General features: G+C 49.8%; 1 protein-coding gene across 12 annotated transcripts in view; it reads right to left on the reverse strand.

Annotated features, from left to right (window-relative positions):
- Positions 1–19,700, reverse strand: part of APLP2 (amyloid beta precursor like protein 2) — a 684,051-nt gene that overhangs the window by 107,257 nt on the left and 557,094 nt on the right. For all 12 annotated transcript variants that reach the window (XM_078681958.1, XM_078681961.1, XM_078681955.1 and 9 more), the window contains one exon: positions 14,090–14,263. In XM_078681958.1, the coding sequence (XP_078538084.1) occupies positions 14,090–14,263 (174 nt within the window). The remainder of the gene's footprint in view (positions 1–14,089; positions 14,264–19,700) is intronic.

A 19,700-nucleotide genomic window follows, 5' to 3' on the forward strand; every position in this document is an offset into this window, starting at 1 on the left:
AAACAGGCTAGAGCCCTGGCATTGGAAGATAACCCAAGCACTTCAGGGGAGGGCACTGTCAGTGAGGATTAGGACCATTTCTCAGATACCCCTACTGATAGTACCCTTAATGGGAGTACCACTAACAGTACCCCAGAAGAAGTAGAAGATGAAGATCCTGATCTTCAAAAACTAACCAGAAGAGTAGCACCGGAGGCCAAAATCTTGGCCATAGAAAAGGAAAGGGCTGAGTTGGGCCTAGAACCTATCTCTGGTGGCAGCAACATATTAAATAGGGAGAAGGATGAAGCTTTTGACCATCAAATCCTCAAAGGGATTTTCTCAAAATATGTAGAAGGTGATGATATCACCAAATGGTTTACAGCCTTTGAGAAGGCTTGTAAGAAGAGGAATCTCAGCTAAAAGTATTGGGGTTCTCTGGGAGCTGTTCTCAGGCAAGGGCAGGGATAGGTCCCAGACACTTAATAAGACAGATGCCGAGTCCTATGACCTCATGAAGGGAACCCTGATTGAGGACTTTCGACTCATTACTGAGGAGTATGGAATTAATTTCAGGGAAACTCAGAAAACCTTGAGTCAGTCCTAGGTTGATTTTAGAGACTTTTCCGTTAAAACACTTGGTAGGTGGTTGAAGGGAAATCAGGTGCACGGTTATGATGGGTTTTATAATTTAATTACGAAAGAGCATCTGTTGAGTAATTGTACTTCTGAAAGTTGCATCAATACTTAGTGGACTTACTTAGTTTGATTTCTCCCGAGGAGGTGGGGAAGAAAGCGGACCATTAGGTCGAGACTAGGCAGGGACTTTTTGAGGCAGGGGCAAAATGGGCTCTGGCCCAGGGCCCCAGCTTTTCAACCCCCTTCCCCCAATAGTCCACTCTGTTCTTCGGAGTCTTGCCCTGTAGACCTTAAATAATTCTTAAACAGACTGTTTTAAATACAGTTTTCCCTTTATCTATTTTTAATGAGGGTAGTATGTGAGAGTCTATTACAGACATTTTGCAGAGAAATGTTTAGTTTATGTTTCATGCAACATCCATTAAAAAAAAAGTTTTTGGGCTCAAAACAGGACCTCACATATGAGAAATGAAAGGGTGTCACAAAGATTATCTGCAGTAATATAAGTGAACTGCTGCTGTGTTACAATACTGAAAAAACATCACTTTCTCTAAATATTCGATGTAAACACATTCAGGATTTGGATGAGTTTGTCTGTGCAATGCCAAGGAGGGCATGAAAGAGTTGCAATTGGATCCTAAATTCAAAGCTGTTCCAAACAGGGCCCCCCAAATACGTGTGGTCCAGGGCCAACAAAAACCTTACGATGTCCATGATTCTTGGGTGTCCAAAAAGTATCATGCAGGGGGTGACCAAAAAAGGGGTTACTAATATCCCTTACAGAAAAGATGCGTCACAGTAAGGAAAAAGGTAGGAAGTGTTCTAAAGGCCCCCATAAATCTGCTCAGTAGGGTTGGCCCGAATCACTTCAATATCCAAGGGTGGTTACCAGGGTAAGAACCGGGATTCCAAAAAGGGTCCAATTGTAAAGCCAATGGACACTGAACTGGGAACTCATCCTGTCCCAAAAATGCTTCCTCTAGAGCAACCCCAGTTACCACTGGCTTGGTTAGTCTGCAGATGGGATCCTTGGTGTGCCTGGACCAGGTCAGGGAGCACACTGAAGCCACTTTAGTCTCAGTGGGTGAAGTTATTTTAGCTGTCCTGGCTGTCTGGCCCAGTTTTCTGGAAAAATACAGACATCAACCAAATGGGGTTAGAGTGGAAGCTCTGAGGGATACAGGTGAAAGTGTCACTATGGTGACTGACAAACTGATATCCCCAGAGCAGCATTTGACTGGAGAGACCCATCAAGTCATTACTACTGATAACCAGACTAAGGTTCATCCCATGGCTATTAGAAGGGGGAGAGGTTACTGGCCAAAGGAAGGTGGTTGTGTCCTCTGCAATTCTAGTAGAGTATCTGCTAGGGAAAGACCTGGAGCCCTTAGCATGGCCTGAGGTAGAGCCAAGTCCCATGCAGCCCTGCTGGGAATACCTAAATGGATGCGCATAAAACCCAGAGCACAAAGCAAGGTCCAGGGTGAAAGAGGAAATTGAGCCTGGAATAATGGCCCAATCAGCCAAGAGAAAAGGTAAGAAGTCTGGAAAACTAACTTCCGATTAGCCACAAGCTCAGGTCCCTTCTCTTCAGGAAGACCTGTTCATGCCAGAAGGAACTGTTCCCCAGGAACGTTGGGCCTTGCACGACAGAACACCTAGGCCGACCCGCTAGGGAAGAACTGTGCCAGGGACAGAAGATCTATCCCAAACTCTTGAGAGCCTGAGACAGCAAGTTGCTGACCAACAAAAAGGAGATGTCAGTGGCTCCTACAGAACCTATTGGGAAGAAGGACTTCTGTATACTGAGGCCAGAGGCCCCAAGCCTGGTGCCACTAGAAGAGTGGTAGTGTCTCAGGAGTTCTTACTCTCTTTAGCACATGACACCTTAGCAGGACATCTTGACCAGACAAAAACCAGGAGTAGGTTAGTCACCCACTTCTAAAGGCCAGGTATGTCTCAGAAGGTGAAGGAGTTCTGCAACTCTTGTTTGCCTGTCAAACCAGTGGCAATACAGGTAACCACCCAAAGGCCCCCTTAATTCCACTTTGATTGGTTGGGGTGTCCTTGGAAAGGGTAGGACTTGACAACAGAATCAGGAGACAGATTTACACTGGTGGTAGTGGATCATACCACCAGGTATACTGAGGCAATTCCCCTAAGGACTGTTACTGCTCTTGCAATTGTCAGGGCCCTCATCAGTGTCCTTACTAGAGTGACCTTTCCTAAGCAGGTCGGGTCAGACAGAGGTACACATTTCCTGTCTGGCTACTTAAAAGTCATGTGAGCAGAGTGTGAGGTGGCATAAATGTTTACCACCGCATACCTCCTACAGACCCATGGCCTAGTTGAGAGATTCAACAAGACCATGAAAGGTATGACCATTGGACTCCCTGAAAAACTGTGCAGGAGATGGGATGTCCTTTTGCTATGCCTGCTTTTCGCCTATAGAGAAGTGCCACAAAAAGGAGTGTGCTTTAGTCCCTTTGAACTTCTGTTTGGTCATCCTGTGAGGGAACCATATGTCTAGCGAAGGAAGGCTGGAAGAGACCTCTCAAAGAGCCTAAGCAAGACATTGTGGACTATGTGCTTGGCCTACGTTCAATAATGGCTGAGTACTTGGGTAATGCAACCAAAAACCTTGAGGCAAGCCATGAGCTCCAGAAGCTCTGGTATGACCAAAAGGCTGCACTGGTGGAGTTCCAAACAGGGAAGAAGGTAGGGGTGTTGGAGTCTGTGGCACTTAGACCCCTCCAGGACAAATGAAGTGGGCCCTACCCATCCTTGAGAGGAAAGGTGAGGTTACTTATCTGGTTGACCTAGGCACTTGCAGGAGCCCTTAGAGGGCCCTCCTGTAAATCACGTGAAACCTTTCGATGACAGGGCTGATGTGGCCATTGTGATGGTCACTGATGAGGATCGGTAAGCAGGGAATGAACTTCTCCATGACCTTCTCTCCTACAGCTCAAAAGATGGGTCAGTGGAATGAGTTGTCTTCTCAGACATCCTCTCTGCCCAACAGCAAGCTGACTGCAGGCATGTCCTGGAGCAGTAGGCTGGGCTCTTTTTCATAACCCCTGGGCAGACACACTGTTGTACCCATGATATTCAGTAAGGGACCTTAACTAATTGAACAGAGGCCCTCGGACGGACTTGTGAAACATGCACCGAGGAGTGGGGGCATGATGCTACGGAGTATGTTGAGCCTGGTGGTTGTAAGAGGACTTGATTGAATGGAGTGCGCCTGGTAGCAGTGCTTTGACCGCATGCGTGCGGCGGCTATTTTTGCGCTGCGCGGCTTTTTTCAAAAAGCCGCGTTACATGACGAGCTGAGCTCGTTATGAGCGTGCGAGCGGCACAACTCATGACGAGCTCAGCTCGTCATGAGCGCAGAAGGGGTTAATGAGATCATAATAGGAATGACTCCATTTAAATGGTTAACTGGGGAATGACCCAGTGAAGGTACACATACCTCTGGGGAAAGAACAGGATGTGTTCTAAATGGAGAGAATGCTAAAGTGGTACGTCACAAAGGAATGGTAGTTGGATAAACGATAGGATCTTTGATGGATGAGTGGAACAGTGGTGCCACAACAGTATTGGGCAAGCTGAAATATAAGGGCACCCAGTGGGTATGATTTAAATTTTGTGGAAACATACCCTGAATCAGGCAATCATTTTTGTCCTTAAAAAATAAAATTTAAAAAAATAGTGTTTATTAGATGCATATATGGTGCATCCATTTTATTTTCTACTTCACAGGTTTTTGCATTTCTTACTATACTGTGTGGGAGAGTATTCGTTGTTGTCCTGATGGAGGTGGCAAAAACTGAGGAAGCCCACCGAAAAGTGTTGACGCTCTTGTTTTAGCGAATGTGCTGTAATTTCTCAATAGAATACATGTTTATCCCTCCAATAGATCATGTATCGGGGACAATGGTCTTAGCGGATCAGTATTTGTAAAATAGAAAAGTGTTTGTGGTCTTAAATGTGTCTCCATCTTCTAGACTTACATTTTTTATGTTTGAATTATGTGTTTTTGTGCCGTATTTTAATATGTCGATGTATAACAATGTTTTAACTTATATGAGGGTGATTTGATCCTTGGAGTATTTGTATCTATTTTTTAAATACATATGGTGTTTATGAAGAACTATAATTTTTTCCAAATTGTGGTGGACTAGTTTGATAGAAGAAGTCTCTGCTGCCTTGAGGTATTTGGATGAAGATCTTTGTGTGTAGTAATGAAGTGGTTTGTTGGTAGCACAACATTTTCCTGAGGGCAAAAATAGATTTTACTGTACCCATCATGTAGTCACTGGAGACAGCATTTCTGTCAAAAACAAAACCTCCAGACTTTCTGACCGAGTTAAGGAAAGCATCAGGGCTGAAGTCAGCAAGATGTTTAAGTTAGAGGTTATTGAGGCCCCTGAAAGTCCCTGGGTTAGGCCACTGGTCTTAGTACCCAAGCCTCATTCTAATGGTGATAACATACAATGCTGTAACCAAGACAGATGCAAATGCTTTAATAAGAGCTGATGATCTGATTGACTGATTGGGGGCAGCCACATTTCTCAGTACCTTTAATTTGACACTGGGACACTGGCAGATTGGTCTGACCCCCAGAGCAAAAGAAAAGATAGCATTCTAGACCCCAGATTGACAGAATGTAAAAAGCTGGCTCTATATAGTGCACCAAAACGAGGTACGCTTTGCAGAGTCCAGTCAACTCTTATTGGTTTACAGAGCCACAAGTAGCAAACCCAAATGCTCTCTTTTGTGGTAGTGTGGACAAACAGTTTATTGTTATCAGCGGGTAGTGCTAAGCATTTGCTGTACTCTCAGAGGCAATAAATAAGACACACACTCAAGAATGAATCTGAGACTAATTTAGAAAAAAATAACACATTTTAATATAAATTTTGACACCACGAACTATGGTAGGTTCCCTTCAGGACTTAAATGGTAGGGGGCCAAGGTCCAAAGAACCACTGGCAGTTAGTCTTTACCTGCCCTGGGGTGTCCGGGAGCATAGGAGCTGGTTGGGTTGGCAGCTTTGCATGCTACACCATAGGATAGAGGAGAGGGACACCTAGAAACAAGTTGCAGGGGGGACTTGGAGACAAGTCTGGGAGCTCCCAAAAGGGGGCTTGGTTTGTGAGGGCCCTGTGAGCAAGGAAGCACAGTGCTGGGGCGCTCTGGTGCAAAGTGGTTAGGTCTGCCAGGCTTGTGAGTCACGGGCGCTCAACGTTGTCGGTATCGCTGGTTGAGGAAACAAAAACAGGACAGCTGGGCCACTCTCGAAATTGGTCTCCGAGGTGCTGACGTCACTCCACCGCTGCTCATTGTAGTCCAAACTGAACTCAAACAGGCTTTGACTGCTTAAAGGGGTCCAGTACCAGGGGTATTGGTGATGTGCAGCTCCAGTTGGTCCTGGTGTCTTCTCACTTGGTAGAAGTGACAGATCTGACCTTCTGGAGCACGACTACCTCCTGCGCGGCTGCTGCGTCGCTGAAACCGGGGGGCATCAGAACAGTAGACCGGACTTTGCTGTTTGGTGTCTAAAAGCTGCAGTGGAGTAGCTCCTCTACTCCAAGTGAGAGTGCTGGCAATTTGCAAAATGCTGGCAGCCCACTGGGGTTCTTGGCAGATGCACAGCGGTAGAACAAGCTGGTTTGTCGGAACAGGTGCAGGAAGGTTTTGGTGGCAAAAAGTCCACAGTTAATCCTCAGTTCTCGCTTTATTTGCTTTTCTTTGTCCTCTTCTTGTGTCCATCGAATATGAGTTCCTATTGTCAGGTGTGCCACCAAAATACTTAACTTAGGGGCATTAAATGGAGTGTAAGCTAGTAGCCAATGGGCTACTTACCTTTGGGGTGGCTACACCCCCTAGATAACCAATTCCTATGGGTGGGGAGTGGGAATACCCTTGACCCAGTGTATCTAATTGAACCAAAAACCACCATGCTGGAGTTCTCCTTTTTGTGTTCACTTCAGGTAGCTCACTTTTGGGGTGTAACTAGTCTGACCGCAAACACGCCTCCTGATTAGCTAATTTTCCTGCCTGTCCTGGTGCCAAATGGGCCCTGGGCAGGGGGAAGCCGGGGTCGCATGTCAAAGGCGGCAGAGGCCTTTGAAGCCTTCTGCTTTGATATGCTGATTACTAGCCATCTTACTTGGAGGAGGTGACAACACCTCCGGCCAGAGCAAGAATTGTTTCTCCCCTCAGAGAGCGTGGGCTTTCACCTACAGGGGGTCAGAAAGTTGTCTGTGGTGGCAGGCTGCTCTTTACCAGTCAGCCAGCACACTAGAAGCTGGTAGGTTTTCAGAGGGCACCTCTAAGGTGCCCTCTGGGTTCATGCCTTAATGCACAAGTTACTACTTGTGTAGTTAGTGATAGATTCCTTACCCTAGAATATCCCCAGGCGTCAGACTGGATCCGGATTTTTTTTGCGTAGCAGTACCCATGCGCGTCTGTAGGCATCGTCCGCGGCTCCGTGTCCGTGGTGGGCGCCGTGATGACGTCGTCGGAGTACCTAGAGGCCGCCTCCGCGTGCGGACGTCAGTTCTTATACACAGCTTTTCCGTGCCATAAACGCAGAGCCATGATAAAACCAACACTAATGCCATGAAACTAGGGCCCTGAAAGGGAATGACCTTAACCCTAGATATTGGTTAGCAGAACGGGGAGGATGGGTGAGTCGGTAAGGAATCTATCACTAACTAATGTCTCTTACAGATATATCGTTACACAAGTAGTAACTTGTGCATCTGAAAGAGACACGTTAGTGATAGATTCCTTACCTTAGAATAGATACCCCAGCAATACCAACCTCGGTGGTGGGTCTGCGAACCAATAATCACACCAGAAAGTCCTGGAGGACGGAACGGCCAAAGAAGCCATCCCTCCGGACTTGGCTGTCCAGGCAGTAGTGTCTTGCGAACGTGTGCAGCGAGGCCCACGTAGCTGCTTGACAAATGTCCTGCAAGGGGACTCCCTGGCCCAGGGCAGTAGTAGTCGCCGTGGCCCGAGTGGAATGGGCCCTCAGCCCAACAGGAGGTTCCTTTTTAGCCAAAGAGTAGCATGCCTGGATGCACAACACGATCCACCGAGAGATGGTCCGTTTGTTCACCGCCCGTCCCTTCTTAGCGCCACGTAACCAACAAAGAGTTGGTCATCCACCCGGAACTGGCGTGTGCGATCCAGATAGTATGAGAGTGCACGTTTTGGGTCCAGACGGTGGAGCCTCTCTTCCTCTTTCGAGGGATGCAGAGGGGGAAAGAAGGTGGGCAAGGTGATGGACTGCACGATGTGGAAGGCTGTGACTAGCTTGGGCAGGAAAGAGGGTCTTGTCCGCAACACAACCTTGTCCGGATGGACAGAAAGGAAAGGAAAGGAGGTTTGAAAGAAAGAGCCTGGAGCTCACTCACTCTCCAAGGTTCATGTCCCACTGAGGCATCACGAATGGAACAGGAGAGAACATGTGTGTGATGCCCTTCAAAAACCTATTTACAATTGGGGACTTGAACAAAGATGACTGATCAGGTAGCCTTAAGAAGGCGGAAAGGGCAGAAAGGTAGCCCTTGATAGTGTCCAGAGCAGAGCCCTGCTGGGCAAGAGAAAGAAGGAAGGAAGAACCTCAGATAGGGGGGCAGAGAGTGGATCCACAGACTTTGCTGTGCACCATGCCACAAATCTGTTCCACCTGCAGGCGTATACCGACTTTGTGGAGGGACGCCTGGCTGCCAGAATGACATTACAGATTTCAGGAGGCAAGTCAAATGGCCTCAACTGTCGCCGCTAAATCTCCAAGCATGGAGGTGGAGACTGGACAGGTTCGGGTGGAGGACCGTCCCCTGCTGCTGCGACAGAAGGTCCTCCCGAAGAGGCAGAAAATCGGGGGATCGACAGGCATGCGGAGTAGCTCTGGATACCAATATCCTCGTGCCCAGTCCGGAAACACAAGGATAACCTGGGCCCGCTCGCACCTGATCTTCTTCAGCACTCTGGGCGTACAATAGACCGCAACTTCACTCGCGACGAAAAGCGTCTCCGAGCTAGTGCCGCCTTGGAAATTCCAATGCGCAGAACTGATGACATTGCGCATTCTCTTCTGTGGCAAATAGATCTAACCAAGGCTCTCCCCACTGCTTAAAGAGGCCTTGCGCCACGTCCGAGTTCAGACGCCATTCGTGATCCATCATGCACCGACGGCTGAGTTCGTCCGCCATGGCGTTCAGAGAACCTGCTAGGTGTTGAACCAACAGGGTCACACCCTGATGTTCCAGCCACTGCCAGAGGCGCAGAGCCTCCTGTCATAGGGTCCACGACCCCACCCCGCCCTGTTTGTTGCAGTACCACATGGTGGTGGTGTTGTCCGTGAACACCTGCACTACACTCCCCCGGACAGAGGGGAGGAATGCCTTCAATGCAAGTCGGATCGCCCGCAGCTCCAGAAGGTTGATGTGGAGCTGGGACTCCGCCGGAGACCAGAGGCCTCTGATCTCCGCCTCTCCCATGTGGCCCCCCCCAGCCCTGGAGGGACGCGTCCGTCACAACTACGTGCTCCGGTTGGGGTAGGGAAAGGGATCTGCCGCTGACCCAATCGCGGTCCGTGAGCCACCACTGCAACTGTCTTGCAGTGCCCTCTGAGATCAAGACATGGTCGGACAAGTTGCCCTGATGCTGGGCCCACTGAAACTTCAGGTCCCACTGCAGAGCCCGCATCTGCCACCGGGCGTGATGCACCAGAAGGATGCAGGAGGCCATCAGCCCCAGAAGCCGCAGCGTCAACCTGACCGAGACTCGGGATAAAGGCTGAAAGATCGGAATCAGAGCCTGAATATCCCGAACCCGCTGTTCGGGAGGATAGACCTGAAACTGAGCCGAATCTAGAACCGCTCCGATGAAGAGGAGCTTCTGAGAGGGACACAGGTGTGACTTCGGCACATTGATGGAGAACCCCAGCAGGTGCAGGAGGTCGGCCGTAGTCTGGAGGTGGCTGACGACAGTCTGGGGCGAGCCCGCCTTCAACAACCAGTCGTTGAGGTAGGGGAAGACTGAAACCCCTTACCTGCGCAGATGAGCTGCGACCACCGCCATCACTTTCCTGAACACCCGTGGGGCGCTGGTAAGGCCGAAGGGGAGCACGGTAAACTGAAAGTGCTCGTGGCCTACCGTGAACCGCAGGTAACGCCGGTGGGCCGGCAGGATGGGGATGTGAAAATAAGCGTCCTGCAAGTCCAACGCTACCATCCAGTCTCCAGGGTCTAGGGCAGCTAAGACCTGAGCCAATGTCAGCATCTTGAACTTCTCCTTCCGGAGGAAGCCGTTGACGTTCCGTAGGTCCAAGATAGGGCTAGGACGTAGGCCCCCTTTGCCCTTCTTGGGTACCAGAAAGTAGTGGGAGTAACAACCACACCCTACTCTGGCCCAGGAACGCGCTTGAAGGCCCTCTTGGCCAGGAGGCCCGTAACTTCCTCCTGTAGAAGTCTCAAGTGATCCCCCGACACGCGGTGGCACTGCGGTGGCATGGCTGGAGGGGACGCCTCGAAGGGGAGGGAGTAGCCCCTTCGGACGATTTGCAGTACCCACCTGTCCGTAGTGACAGTGCGCCAGTGGTGGTGGTGATGGCGAACCCTGTCCCCCAATGGCGTCACAAGGGCCTGAAAGCACGGACTAGGAGGGTTTTGAGGCGGATGCTGCAGGGGTAGGTGTGGACTGGCCTCGCCGTTGTCCCCGACCGCTGCCACGGCGGTTACCACGTCCGCCACCGCACTGGATGGTAGTCTGCGGCCCGTGGCTGGCAGAACGTGTGGGGGCACCCCTTCCTTGGCCATGAAAGGAGCGAAAGGCAGCCGTTTGCTGACGCGGGGCCGAGAGGCCCAAGGACTTTGCCGTAGCCCTGGAGTCCTTAAAGCGCTCAAGCGCATGGTCTGCCCAGTGAGTCAGTAGTGTGCAGCCCACACCGGATGGAATAACGCGCCGCATCTCAACCCTCCACAAGGGCTTGGCCGAGTTTAGCCTGGACCTCCACCGGGCATTCTGGCAGCACGTCCGCGACCGTATCCCACAGAGAGTGGGTGTAGCGGCCCAAGAGGCATGCGGTATTGACTGATCGCAATCCTAAACTTAGGGAGGAGAATACTCTCTTTCCGTATTGCTCGTACCTCTTGGATTCCCGGTCGGGGGGAGCCGACGGGAATGCGGTCTGGGAATTAGAGGCCTGGATGACCAGGCTCTCAGGAGTGGGGTGGGTAGACAGAAAGCAAGGGTCGCCTGGAGGCGGGCGGTGGCACCTGGCCACGTTCCTAGCCACAGGCTGACCTGTGGCGGGCTTGGACCAAGTGCCCAGTGGAATGTCTGATAGGGCCTCATTAAACGGCAGCAAAGGCTCGGCCGAGCTTGCCTGCGGTTTAAGGACCTCAGTGAGGAGGTTAGTCTCACGGCCGCGACGGGGAGCTCAAGGCCCAAGGCATTGGCCACCCTCATCAGCACCATGCTATAGGCAGCCCCCTCCTATGTAGCCACGCTAGGAGGGGAGACAAAACCAGTGTCGAGCGAAGTGTCCAGACCACTGGCACCCCCAAGCTCTCCTGTCCAGTCCGTAGAATACTGACACTCGTGTGCCAGAGGGTCCTCAGACCCCTCCCAGTCCCCCTCGTCACCCATCGCCTGGTACTCAGACTCAAAGGATGGGGCCGGGTCATAAAAATAGAAATCTCCAATCAGCGTCGAGAGCGGCGCGGCTCCGACACCGGACCCGAACCGAGGGCAGGACCAGGGACGGCATCGTCCAGGGACGGCGCCGGGGGCGACACCCTTGGGGCCGGCGCCGGCGAGGTCGACCGGCGGCGACCCGTATCCGGAACCGGATCCAGTGGGGCCCCGCGGCGTCGGGACCGAAGTCGCCGGAGCACCCAACGGCGCCGGGGCCGAAGCACCCGGCCGGCGTGGAGACCCAGTCGGAACCGCTTGGCCCGAAGGCGCCGCGGAACCCGACGGAGGAGCGAGGGACCTCATGGCCATGAGGAAGTCATCAATCTCGCCCGGCGTCGCGTTCTGCCCAGGGACCGGCGGGTTTGGAGCAGGCCGCGACACCTGCGGCTCCAGTGGAGCCGCGTGGCCGGTGTCGCCCGAACCCCCGGCCGCATCGCGCGAGCGTCGGGGGGAGTCAGAAGAGCGATGACGTCTCTTCGACTTCTTGTGCTTACCTGAGGAGCCCGAAGACCGTGGATGACTCCCGGAGCCATGGTGGCTCCGACCACGCGACCGGTCCCTCGACTTCCTCGAGGACCCGGTCCTCGAGCAGCCCGGGGCCGACTGCCGGAGCTTGAGTCGCTTGCGGGACCGCTCCCGCATAGCCTTAGACGTCAGGGCTCGACAGTCGGAGCATGCCTTGTCGTCGTGGTCGAGGCCTAGGCAATGAAGACACCGGCGATGGGGGTTGGTAACCGACATCAGTCGGCGCAGGGTTTGAACCCGGGCATCCCTACCGGCACCATCGGAGTCGTACAGACTTCGAAGCAGATCAAAAATGATTGAAAAAGTTTAGTCAAAAATAGACTAAGGGTACCACTTTTTCCGGATCAGCGCTTGCTGGCGCGGAAAAAAGAAGAACCGACGTCAGCACGCGGAGGCGGCGTCTAAGTACTCCGATGATGTCATCACGGCGCCCACGACGCGGACGACAGACGCGGAGCCGCGGACGACGCCTACCGACGCGCATGGGTACTGCTACGCAAAAAAAATCCGGATCCAGTTTGACGCCTGGGGATAGTCTAAGGTAAGGAATCTATCACTAACGTGGCTCTTTCAGATAAATTCACTACTGTCATCAGCAATGCTTTATTAAGACAAGGTGTTTGATAACAAGCACCATAGGTTTCATTGAAGCAATCACATAAGCTGGGAAACGTGTAATGACAGTTCTAAGTCTATACACTTAAGATGGCTTCCCTGTTCACATATACTATCTAGTAATTGAGCTAGACAGCACAAGGGCATAGCTGCTCATGGAGATATGACTGCACATGTAATATAACACACCCTGCCTTACGGCTGTAAGGCCTGCTGTAGGGGTGATTTACATATATTTAATACAGTGTCTGGGGGCATGGCACAAACTGTGTGTGCCATGTTGTGTTTTCACTGTTGTCTGCACAATTTCATGGAGCCTGCACTGGCAGTCTGCAGGAGTTTGGTAATGGGTTGCTTGGGTGGTACAATACAAGCTGCAGGGCTTAGGGACCATCTTTAGCACCCATGTCCTAGGTACCATGCGTACCACTTACTAGGGACTTACTGAGGTGCCAAAGGTCTTTTTCTGAACAATTGCACAGTTACCTTGTTTTTAGGGAAAACCACTGGGACCGGGGACTGATCATCAGGAACTCAGTGCACTTTGGCCAAAGTTGCATCAAATACCAGGCAAAAAATGGGGGTGACCATGTCAAAAAGGGGCACTTTACGACACAACCCACCCCAAACAAAAGAGGATGAGACTAAACTTAGCCAAGAGAGTCTTCAATGTCTAAGTGGAATAACCCGGAAAGGCCATCTGCATTGGCATGGTAAGTCCCAGGTCGGTGCTCCACTGTGAAGTCCATTCCCAGTTGGGAAAACATCCACCTCAACAGTTGGGATTTTCACCTTTCATTTGCATCAGACATCTTAGGCATGTGGTCAGTTTGTACAAGGAAGTGAGTACCAAACAGGTATGGTCTCAGTTTTTTCAGGGGCCAAACCACAACAATGGCTTCCCACTCAATGGCACTCTAATGCTGTTCCCTGGGGAGTACCCTCCTGCTATGGAAAGCAACAGGCTCGTTATGGCCATCATCCTTAGTCTGAAATTGCATCCTTCAGGGTGTCAAAAGTCTTTTGACAGCTCACTGTCAAGTTTACCTTTTTTGGTTGCTTCTTGGAGGGAAGTTCTTGTGAGGGGATCACAATGGTACCATATCCCGTCTAACATCTACTCAGTTGCATTTCAAAACGCATGGCAAAGTGTCATCCGACACCGGAGCGGGAAAATGTTCTTGTTGCATAAGGGACACAACAATAACCAAATTCTATGATTAAGTTGCTCACTGAAAATTGACAAATACTCTTAACACGTATCCAATCTGCAGATACCCTCTTCAAATCAGGGAAAGCTCAAAATGGTGCAATTTCTTTGACAGACAGGCAACATAAGGTCATATGCAATTAGCATTTGAAAAATATAGCCGGTACCTTGTTATGCCTTCTAGAACCAATGCCTACATAGGCTATAACTGCTCTGACCTTTAAATGGGTACTCTTAAGAGCATTTTCTTCTTCTAACTTTTGATCAAGGTAAAACTAGCTTTAATAAAACAGTACAAAAAAATTCAAATGGTGAAACTACCCACTAAGACCCATTTTCGCTTTGTCTCAGGGGGCTCTTGGCGCTTCCCCATAAATGCGCAGTCGTGCTGTGCACACCTACCTTCTGGTTCCACCAAGGTGGTATACGATTTCACCTGGAACGGACGGAAGCTCTTATCTTCAGGCCGGGGGAGCTCTTCGCTTTCTTCCGAGCTCACCTGGACGTCTACTGGAGACTCAACGATGGAGGAGATGAACTGGTCTACATCTGTATGCTGCTCCTGTAGCAGCTCATCTGCGGGGAAGGAGATCATTTAGAATAAACATTTAATTTCCATTTGGTCTTCCATAGAGCTTATCTCTTTTCTCCATGTGCTTGCAATTTGTTCTGTTGTGTAAAGGTTAATAAAGATGCAAAGCAACTGCACTAAAAACCACTCAATACTAGTTCAGTTTTAGTAGGGATGAAACTTTTAAGGTCTAGTTGCCACTATATAGTCCAATAACAGACGTGCCTTCTTTATGTAGGGGGAAATTCAATTTAGGATGCTAATGCTTAGGGGCTCTCTCAAAGCCAGAAATGGAACATGGTCAGAAAATGAGCTTGAGGTCCTTGGAACTTGATACCAAACACCTTGTCTAGATGCAGCTTCTAGCCCAATAAATCAAAGAAACCTGTATTGGGTCTTAAAGGAACATCCAGGATCTTATAGTGACTGAAAACTAGAACAAAAGAGTTAGCTAGCGTATTTTTAAGCAATAACCTAACACGGATAGATGAACATCTACAGAAAGAGTTTTACTAATTTGTGAGGGATTTAAGGCTGAAAGGCTAATGATGAGGAGTTCAGACATTCTACAAAAGATACACACCAATAAAGCTGGCAGATAACCGAGAAAAACAGCTCAACTAAAGAGATGCCACTTCATATCTATAAAACGATATAACTATAGATTCCTCGCCTAGAGAATATCCGCCTGCACCAGACTGCATCCTGAATTTTTCACAGCAGTGCTCCCACACGCTCTGTGGGAGGGGAGGAGCATACGAGCATCACCCCTTTGCAGCTATTTTACTTTCTTTTAGAATTAGTCTTTTGGCGCCCTCAGGCACTGGGCACAAACAATCTGAGGTACCAGACTGCAGATCTCCAAATTGGGGTCTTAGAAAATGGTAAAATGAGGCAACTCCTCAGAAAGGGGAGGTGAGTGTGCAGTGAGGAATCTGGAGTTAGATACAATATCCACCTAAGAGATAAAGCTCTATTAGGCAACGAACATGGAGCTTGATTGGTACAGTTCTGGAGCCAGTGCCCATGCACATTGCCAATTAAGGAAAGAGTCACTATACCTTGACTAGATGGCAGGAGTATGCAGAGCATATGTATCCCCAGCCACATAAGCCACAAACAGTGTTACAAAATGTAAGTAACTTGTTCTTTTGATGGATACTTCTTACTTTAAATTCCATACCTGCAAACTAGATACCAAAGCAGGACCCCTCCCCCCCCCATCCCAGATGGAGAGTGGTAGAGTGGACACAGACCATAAAGTCGTGCAGGACCCAACAGGCAAAGTGCCCTTCATGTCACAACTGGCTGTCAAGGCAGTAGGGATTCACAAACGGTTGCACCAACGCCCACGTCACGGCCTGACAGATACCCAGCACATGGACTCTGCATGCCAACTCAGTAGTAGCAGAAGCAGCACTGGTTCTGTTGGAGAATGCACTCCTTCCTTCTAGAGGTAGCTTCTTAGTAAAAGCAAGTTTTAATGCAGAGGACTATCCACCATGACAGAGTGCTTTTCTGCACTGCCTTGCCTTTCTTTGCCCGAAGGAACCCCACAATGGCTCTTTTGAGGCCTTATCCATTGAGTCTCTTTTTTTTTTAAAGGATAAAGCGGAGAACGTTGGAAGGGTTATGGGGTGCCCAACATGAAACAGAGCCATGAGGGGCTGCTGGTCTGCAAAACAGGTGGTGTAGGATGTCTGCAATGAGAGTGCCTGGAGCTCGCTTGCATGACGAGCTTAAGTGATTGCTATAACTAAGAGTTTTGAGAGTCAGGAGGTGTAGTGAGCAGCAGTTCATGGCCTAAAAGAGAGTGCACATGAGAAATATGAGAATCAAATTAAGATTCCACTGCAGCATCACAACCCGTTTGGGAGGGGGCATGTGTGTCAAACCTTTAATAAAATGCACTACAATAGGCAATTTAAACTGGGAAGGTTGGTCGGTAAACATGAGAAGGCTGGACGGCCAGAAAAATTGCCTTTAAGAGTGCCCACTGCAAGGCTTTGCTAGGCAAGAGACTAAACAAAAAGTAAAACATCCGAAATGTGGCTTGCAAGGGGCCAGTGTTGCTGACTCCACACCAGGCTACAAACTTGTCCCAGGCCCCAGCGTAGATCGACTTTGCAAAAGGACATCAGGATGTGAGGAGGATGTTCACAACCTCTGGTGGCAATTCAAAGGCAGTTAGTTGGAGCTGCTCAATTTCAATGCATGAAAGTGAAGATGGCACAGGTTCTGGTGAAAAACGCTACCCTACAGCCGAGACAGAAGATCCTCCCTCAGCAGTACCCTTATAAGAGGACAAATCCTCATGCCCTGAAGTTCCAGATACTAAACTCTCTTGGCCCAATCTGAAGCATGACCTCTGCCCAGCCATTCCTGTTCTTCAGAACAAGTGCAAGAGACAACGTGGCAAAAAAGGCATACTGAGTCATGTGTTACACACCAGACTGACTGCATCTTCTTGAGAGAGCATTAAGGGGAACTTACATGTGTAGAATGCTTGACACCACACATTCGACTGAGGCAAAAAGTTCAAGCCAGGGCTCTTCCCACTCATGGAAGATTTTCTGTGTTATCTCAGGGTGCAAGTAGCAATTCGTTATCGACCAGGTGTCACTGACTGAGCTTATATACCTTTGTGTTCAAATATCCCACCAGGTGTTTCACAATCAGGGCAATGCCCTGACAGTCAAGCCAACTCCAGAGGTGCAGTGCCTCTTTATGCAGGACCCAAAAAAAACAATCTGCCCTGCCTGTTGCTTTACTGCACAGTGGTGGTGGTGTCCATGAAAACCTGAACCAGCCTTCCCTTGATGCATGGCAGAAAAGCCTTTAATGCTTAACAGATGGACTGTAACTCCAACAGACTGCAACTCCAACAGATTTATGTGGAGCCAGATGTCCATCAGAGCCTATGTTCTCTTCCTCTAAACAGTCTCTGCCCAAACCTAGTAAGTTTCCATCACCATTAACTCTGGGTGGGTAAAGGAGAGGCCCTGCGGCTGGTCAGGTTATGGTCCAACAGCCACCACTGCAGATCTTTTGCAGTTTCGTCCGAAAACTGGATTACATCCAACAAGTTTCCTTGGTGCTGGGCTTCCTGAGAAATCAGATCCTACTGCAGAGCTCTCATATTCTGCTAATCAATGAGGACAAGCAGGATGCATGAGGCCAACAGTTCAAGCAGTTTCAGAGCGACTTTCAACAGAATTAATTAGAGGCTAAAACATTGAGATCATAGCCCAAATAGTCCTGGACTAATTGCGGTGTAGGAAAGTTCATTAACAGCACAGTGTCCAGAATGACAACAATAAAGGGGAGCCTCTGCGAAAGAGTCTGGTGTGACTTTGTGTAGGAAGCTGGCTCTGTATATGGTATACCACTAAGCGGTTATACAGTGCACAGAGTCAACAGATTCTGCCAGAAGTGTACAGGGCTCAATGCAAACTCAAAAGTGCTCCATTTGTGGTAGTGTGGGCGAGCAGCCTTAGGCCTAACACAAAGACGTGTAACACATTAGTTGTGCACACATTGACCAATAAATGACCTAGATCTTTGCAAAAAGGTAAGTACGTTTTTAAATAGAAATACTTTTCCGTTTCAAAAGTGGGCAAAGTTCAGGTATGGACAAACACTGCATCACCAGCAGCACAAGGGCGGCTTGTGTGCAGAGGTCAAAGTTGAATATCAGGCCCAATGGAGACTGGGGGTGCTTGAAGACACTGCTTGCAGGCAAGTAAATTGGTTGCAGGGCTCAAGCTTCCGAGGTTAAAGCAAGCACAGGGAGGGCCACAAGGTAGCACCAAACATGCACCACCAATGGCACAGGGGCGTCCAGGTGCAGGTTGCAAACACGATGCTAGGCACCGAATGCAAGTGAATGGAGAAACCTGGATTCGAAAAGAGGCTGCAAGTGTTGAACGAGAGGCTTCAAGGGGAGAACCAGAGACACCAGAGTTAAGTTGGGATGATGTAGGTCCCAGGGACACCATCAGTCGAGCTCCTCAAGGCCCAAGCGCTTCGGAATCAAGGGGTGTCCTTGGACGTCGTGGAGTCCAGGAGAGGTCAGCCAACGCTGGACTTGGACTCAGGATTGCTGAGAAACTTTTTCTGTATTTGTGGGCCACCTGGACACAGGTCGGAGGAGTCAGGTGCAGAGTGGTCAGAGATTGTGGATACGGAAGGCACCACAGTCCTTTTAGTTGCTTACTTGTGGACAGAGTCGCTGTCCTCTCGAGTTCTGGCCTTCTTCAAAGGTAGGGAGAGGGAGATCGCAGACTAAAGGATAGGCATAATTTCTTAGCAGGATCTTCACGGGCTGCAGACAGGCCAGTAGAGCTGGGGCCAAGTCAGTGGGTGTCGACAGTCTTGTCTGCACAGCGACTTCTTTGTCCTTCTTTTTAGGTCGGCAGTAACTCATTTCAGGGTAGACAGGTAGGGCAAATGGGCTTCCTTGCCTGGGGTGTCTATGGTCTCAATAATGCCACCCTCCTGTGGGAGGGGCATAGTTCTAGCCATATTCGGAGGAGTGCTACCCCCCCCCCATCTTCATGATGGATGGGACTGAAAGATGGGCTTCACCTCGCCTCCTAAAGATGGGCTTCACCTCGCCTCCTACACCTTAGGGGTGGATTTAGCAGAGGTGTGAACGCCTCCTATTCTTCCTAGTCTTTCCTGCCGGTTTTCCCACCCAAAGTGGGGGATCTAAACCGGAGGCTGCCTTCAGCTGCTAGCAGCTGGGGGTCCCAATTCACAGACTGCAGGCCTTTGAACCTTCCCTCTCGAGCACTGTGCCCATCCTGGGGGAGGAGGTGTGACACCTCCGCCCAGGATGGGCTTTCTTTCTGGTTCCAGAGAGAAGGGGATCTCTACCCAGGGGTCCAGAAACATGTCTGGTGGTGGCAGGATGCTTAAAGTCAGTCTGGACCACACCAGGATTGGTAGGTTTTCAGGGGGCACTTCTGAAGTGCCCTCTGAGTACATGTCTCAATAAATCCCACAATGGCATCAGTTTGGGTTTATTGACAGGAGTAGTTTAGTACCAAACACTCCTGTGTTCAGATAAGCCACTAGGGTGCTGTGGAGATCGATGTTCCAGCCAATGTACTCTGTATGGCTTCCCTGGCACTTACAATATCTAAGAATAGACTTAAATATTGTAGGGGCATATCTGCTCATGCAGATATGCAAACATCTGTGATATAGTGCACCCTGCCATAGGGCTGTAAGGCCTGCTAAAGGGGGGGGGCTTACCTATACTTTAGGCAGTGCTAGTTGGCATGGCACACAGGCAGTGTGCCTTGTTGACTTTTTTATTATGTCTGCAACAGGGCATGCATGCTGCAGTGGTAGTCTGCATGGCCTAGGGAAGTGGTCCCTAGGGGACCCTCTTCAGTCCCAATGCCCTAAGTACACAGGTACCATTTACTATGGACT

The sequence above is a fragment of the Lissotriton helveticus genome, chromosome 3_1 (assembly GCF_964261635.1).
Source record: "Lissotriton helveticus chromosome 3_1, aLisHel1.1, whole genome shotgun sequence".
Taxonomy (NCBI): Eukaryota; Metazoa; Chordata; class Amphibia; order Caudata; family Salamandridae; genus Lissotriton; species Lissotriton helveticus.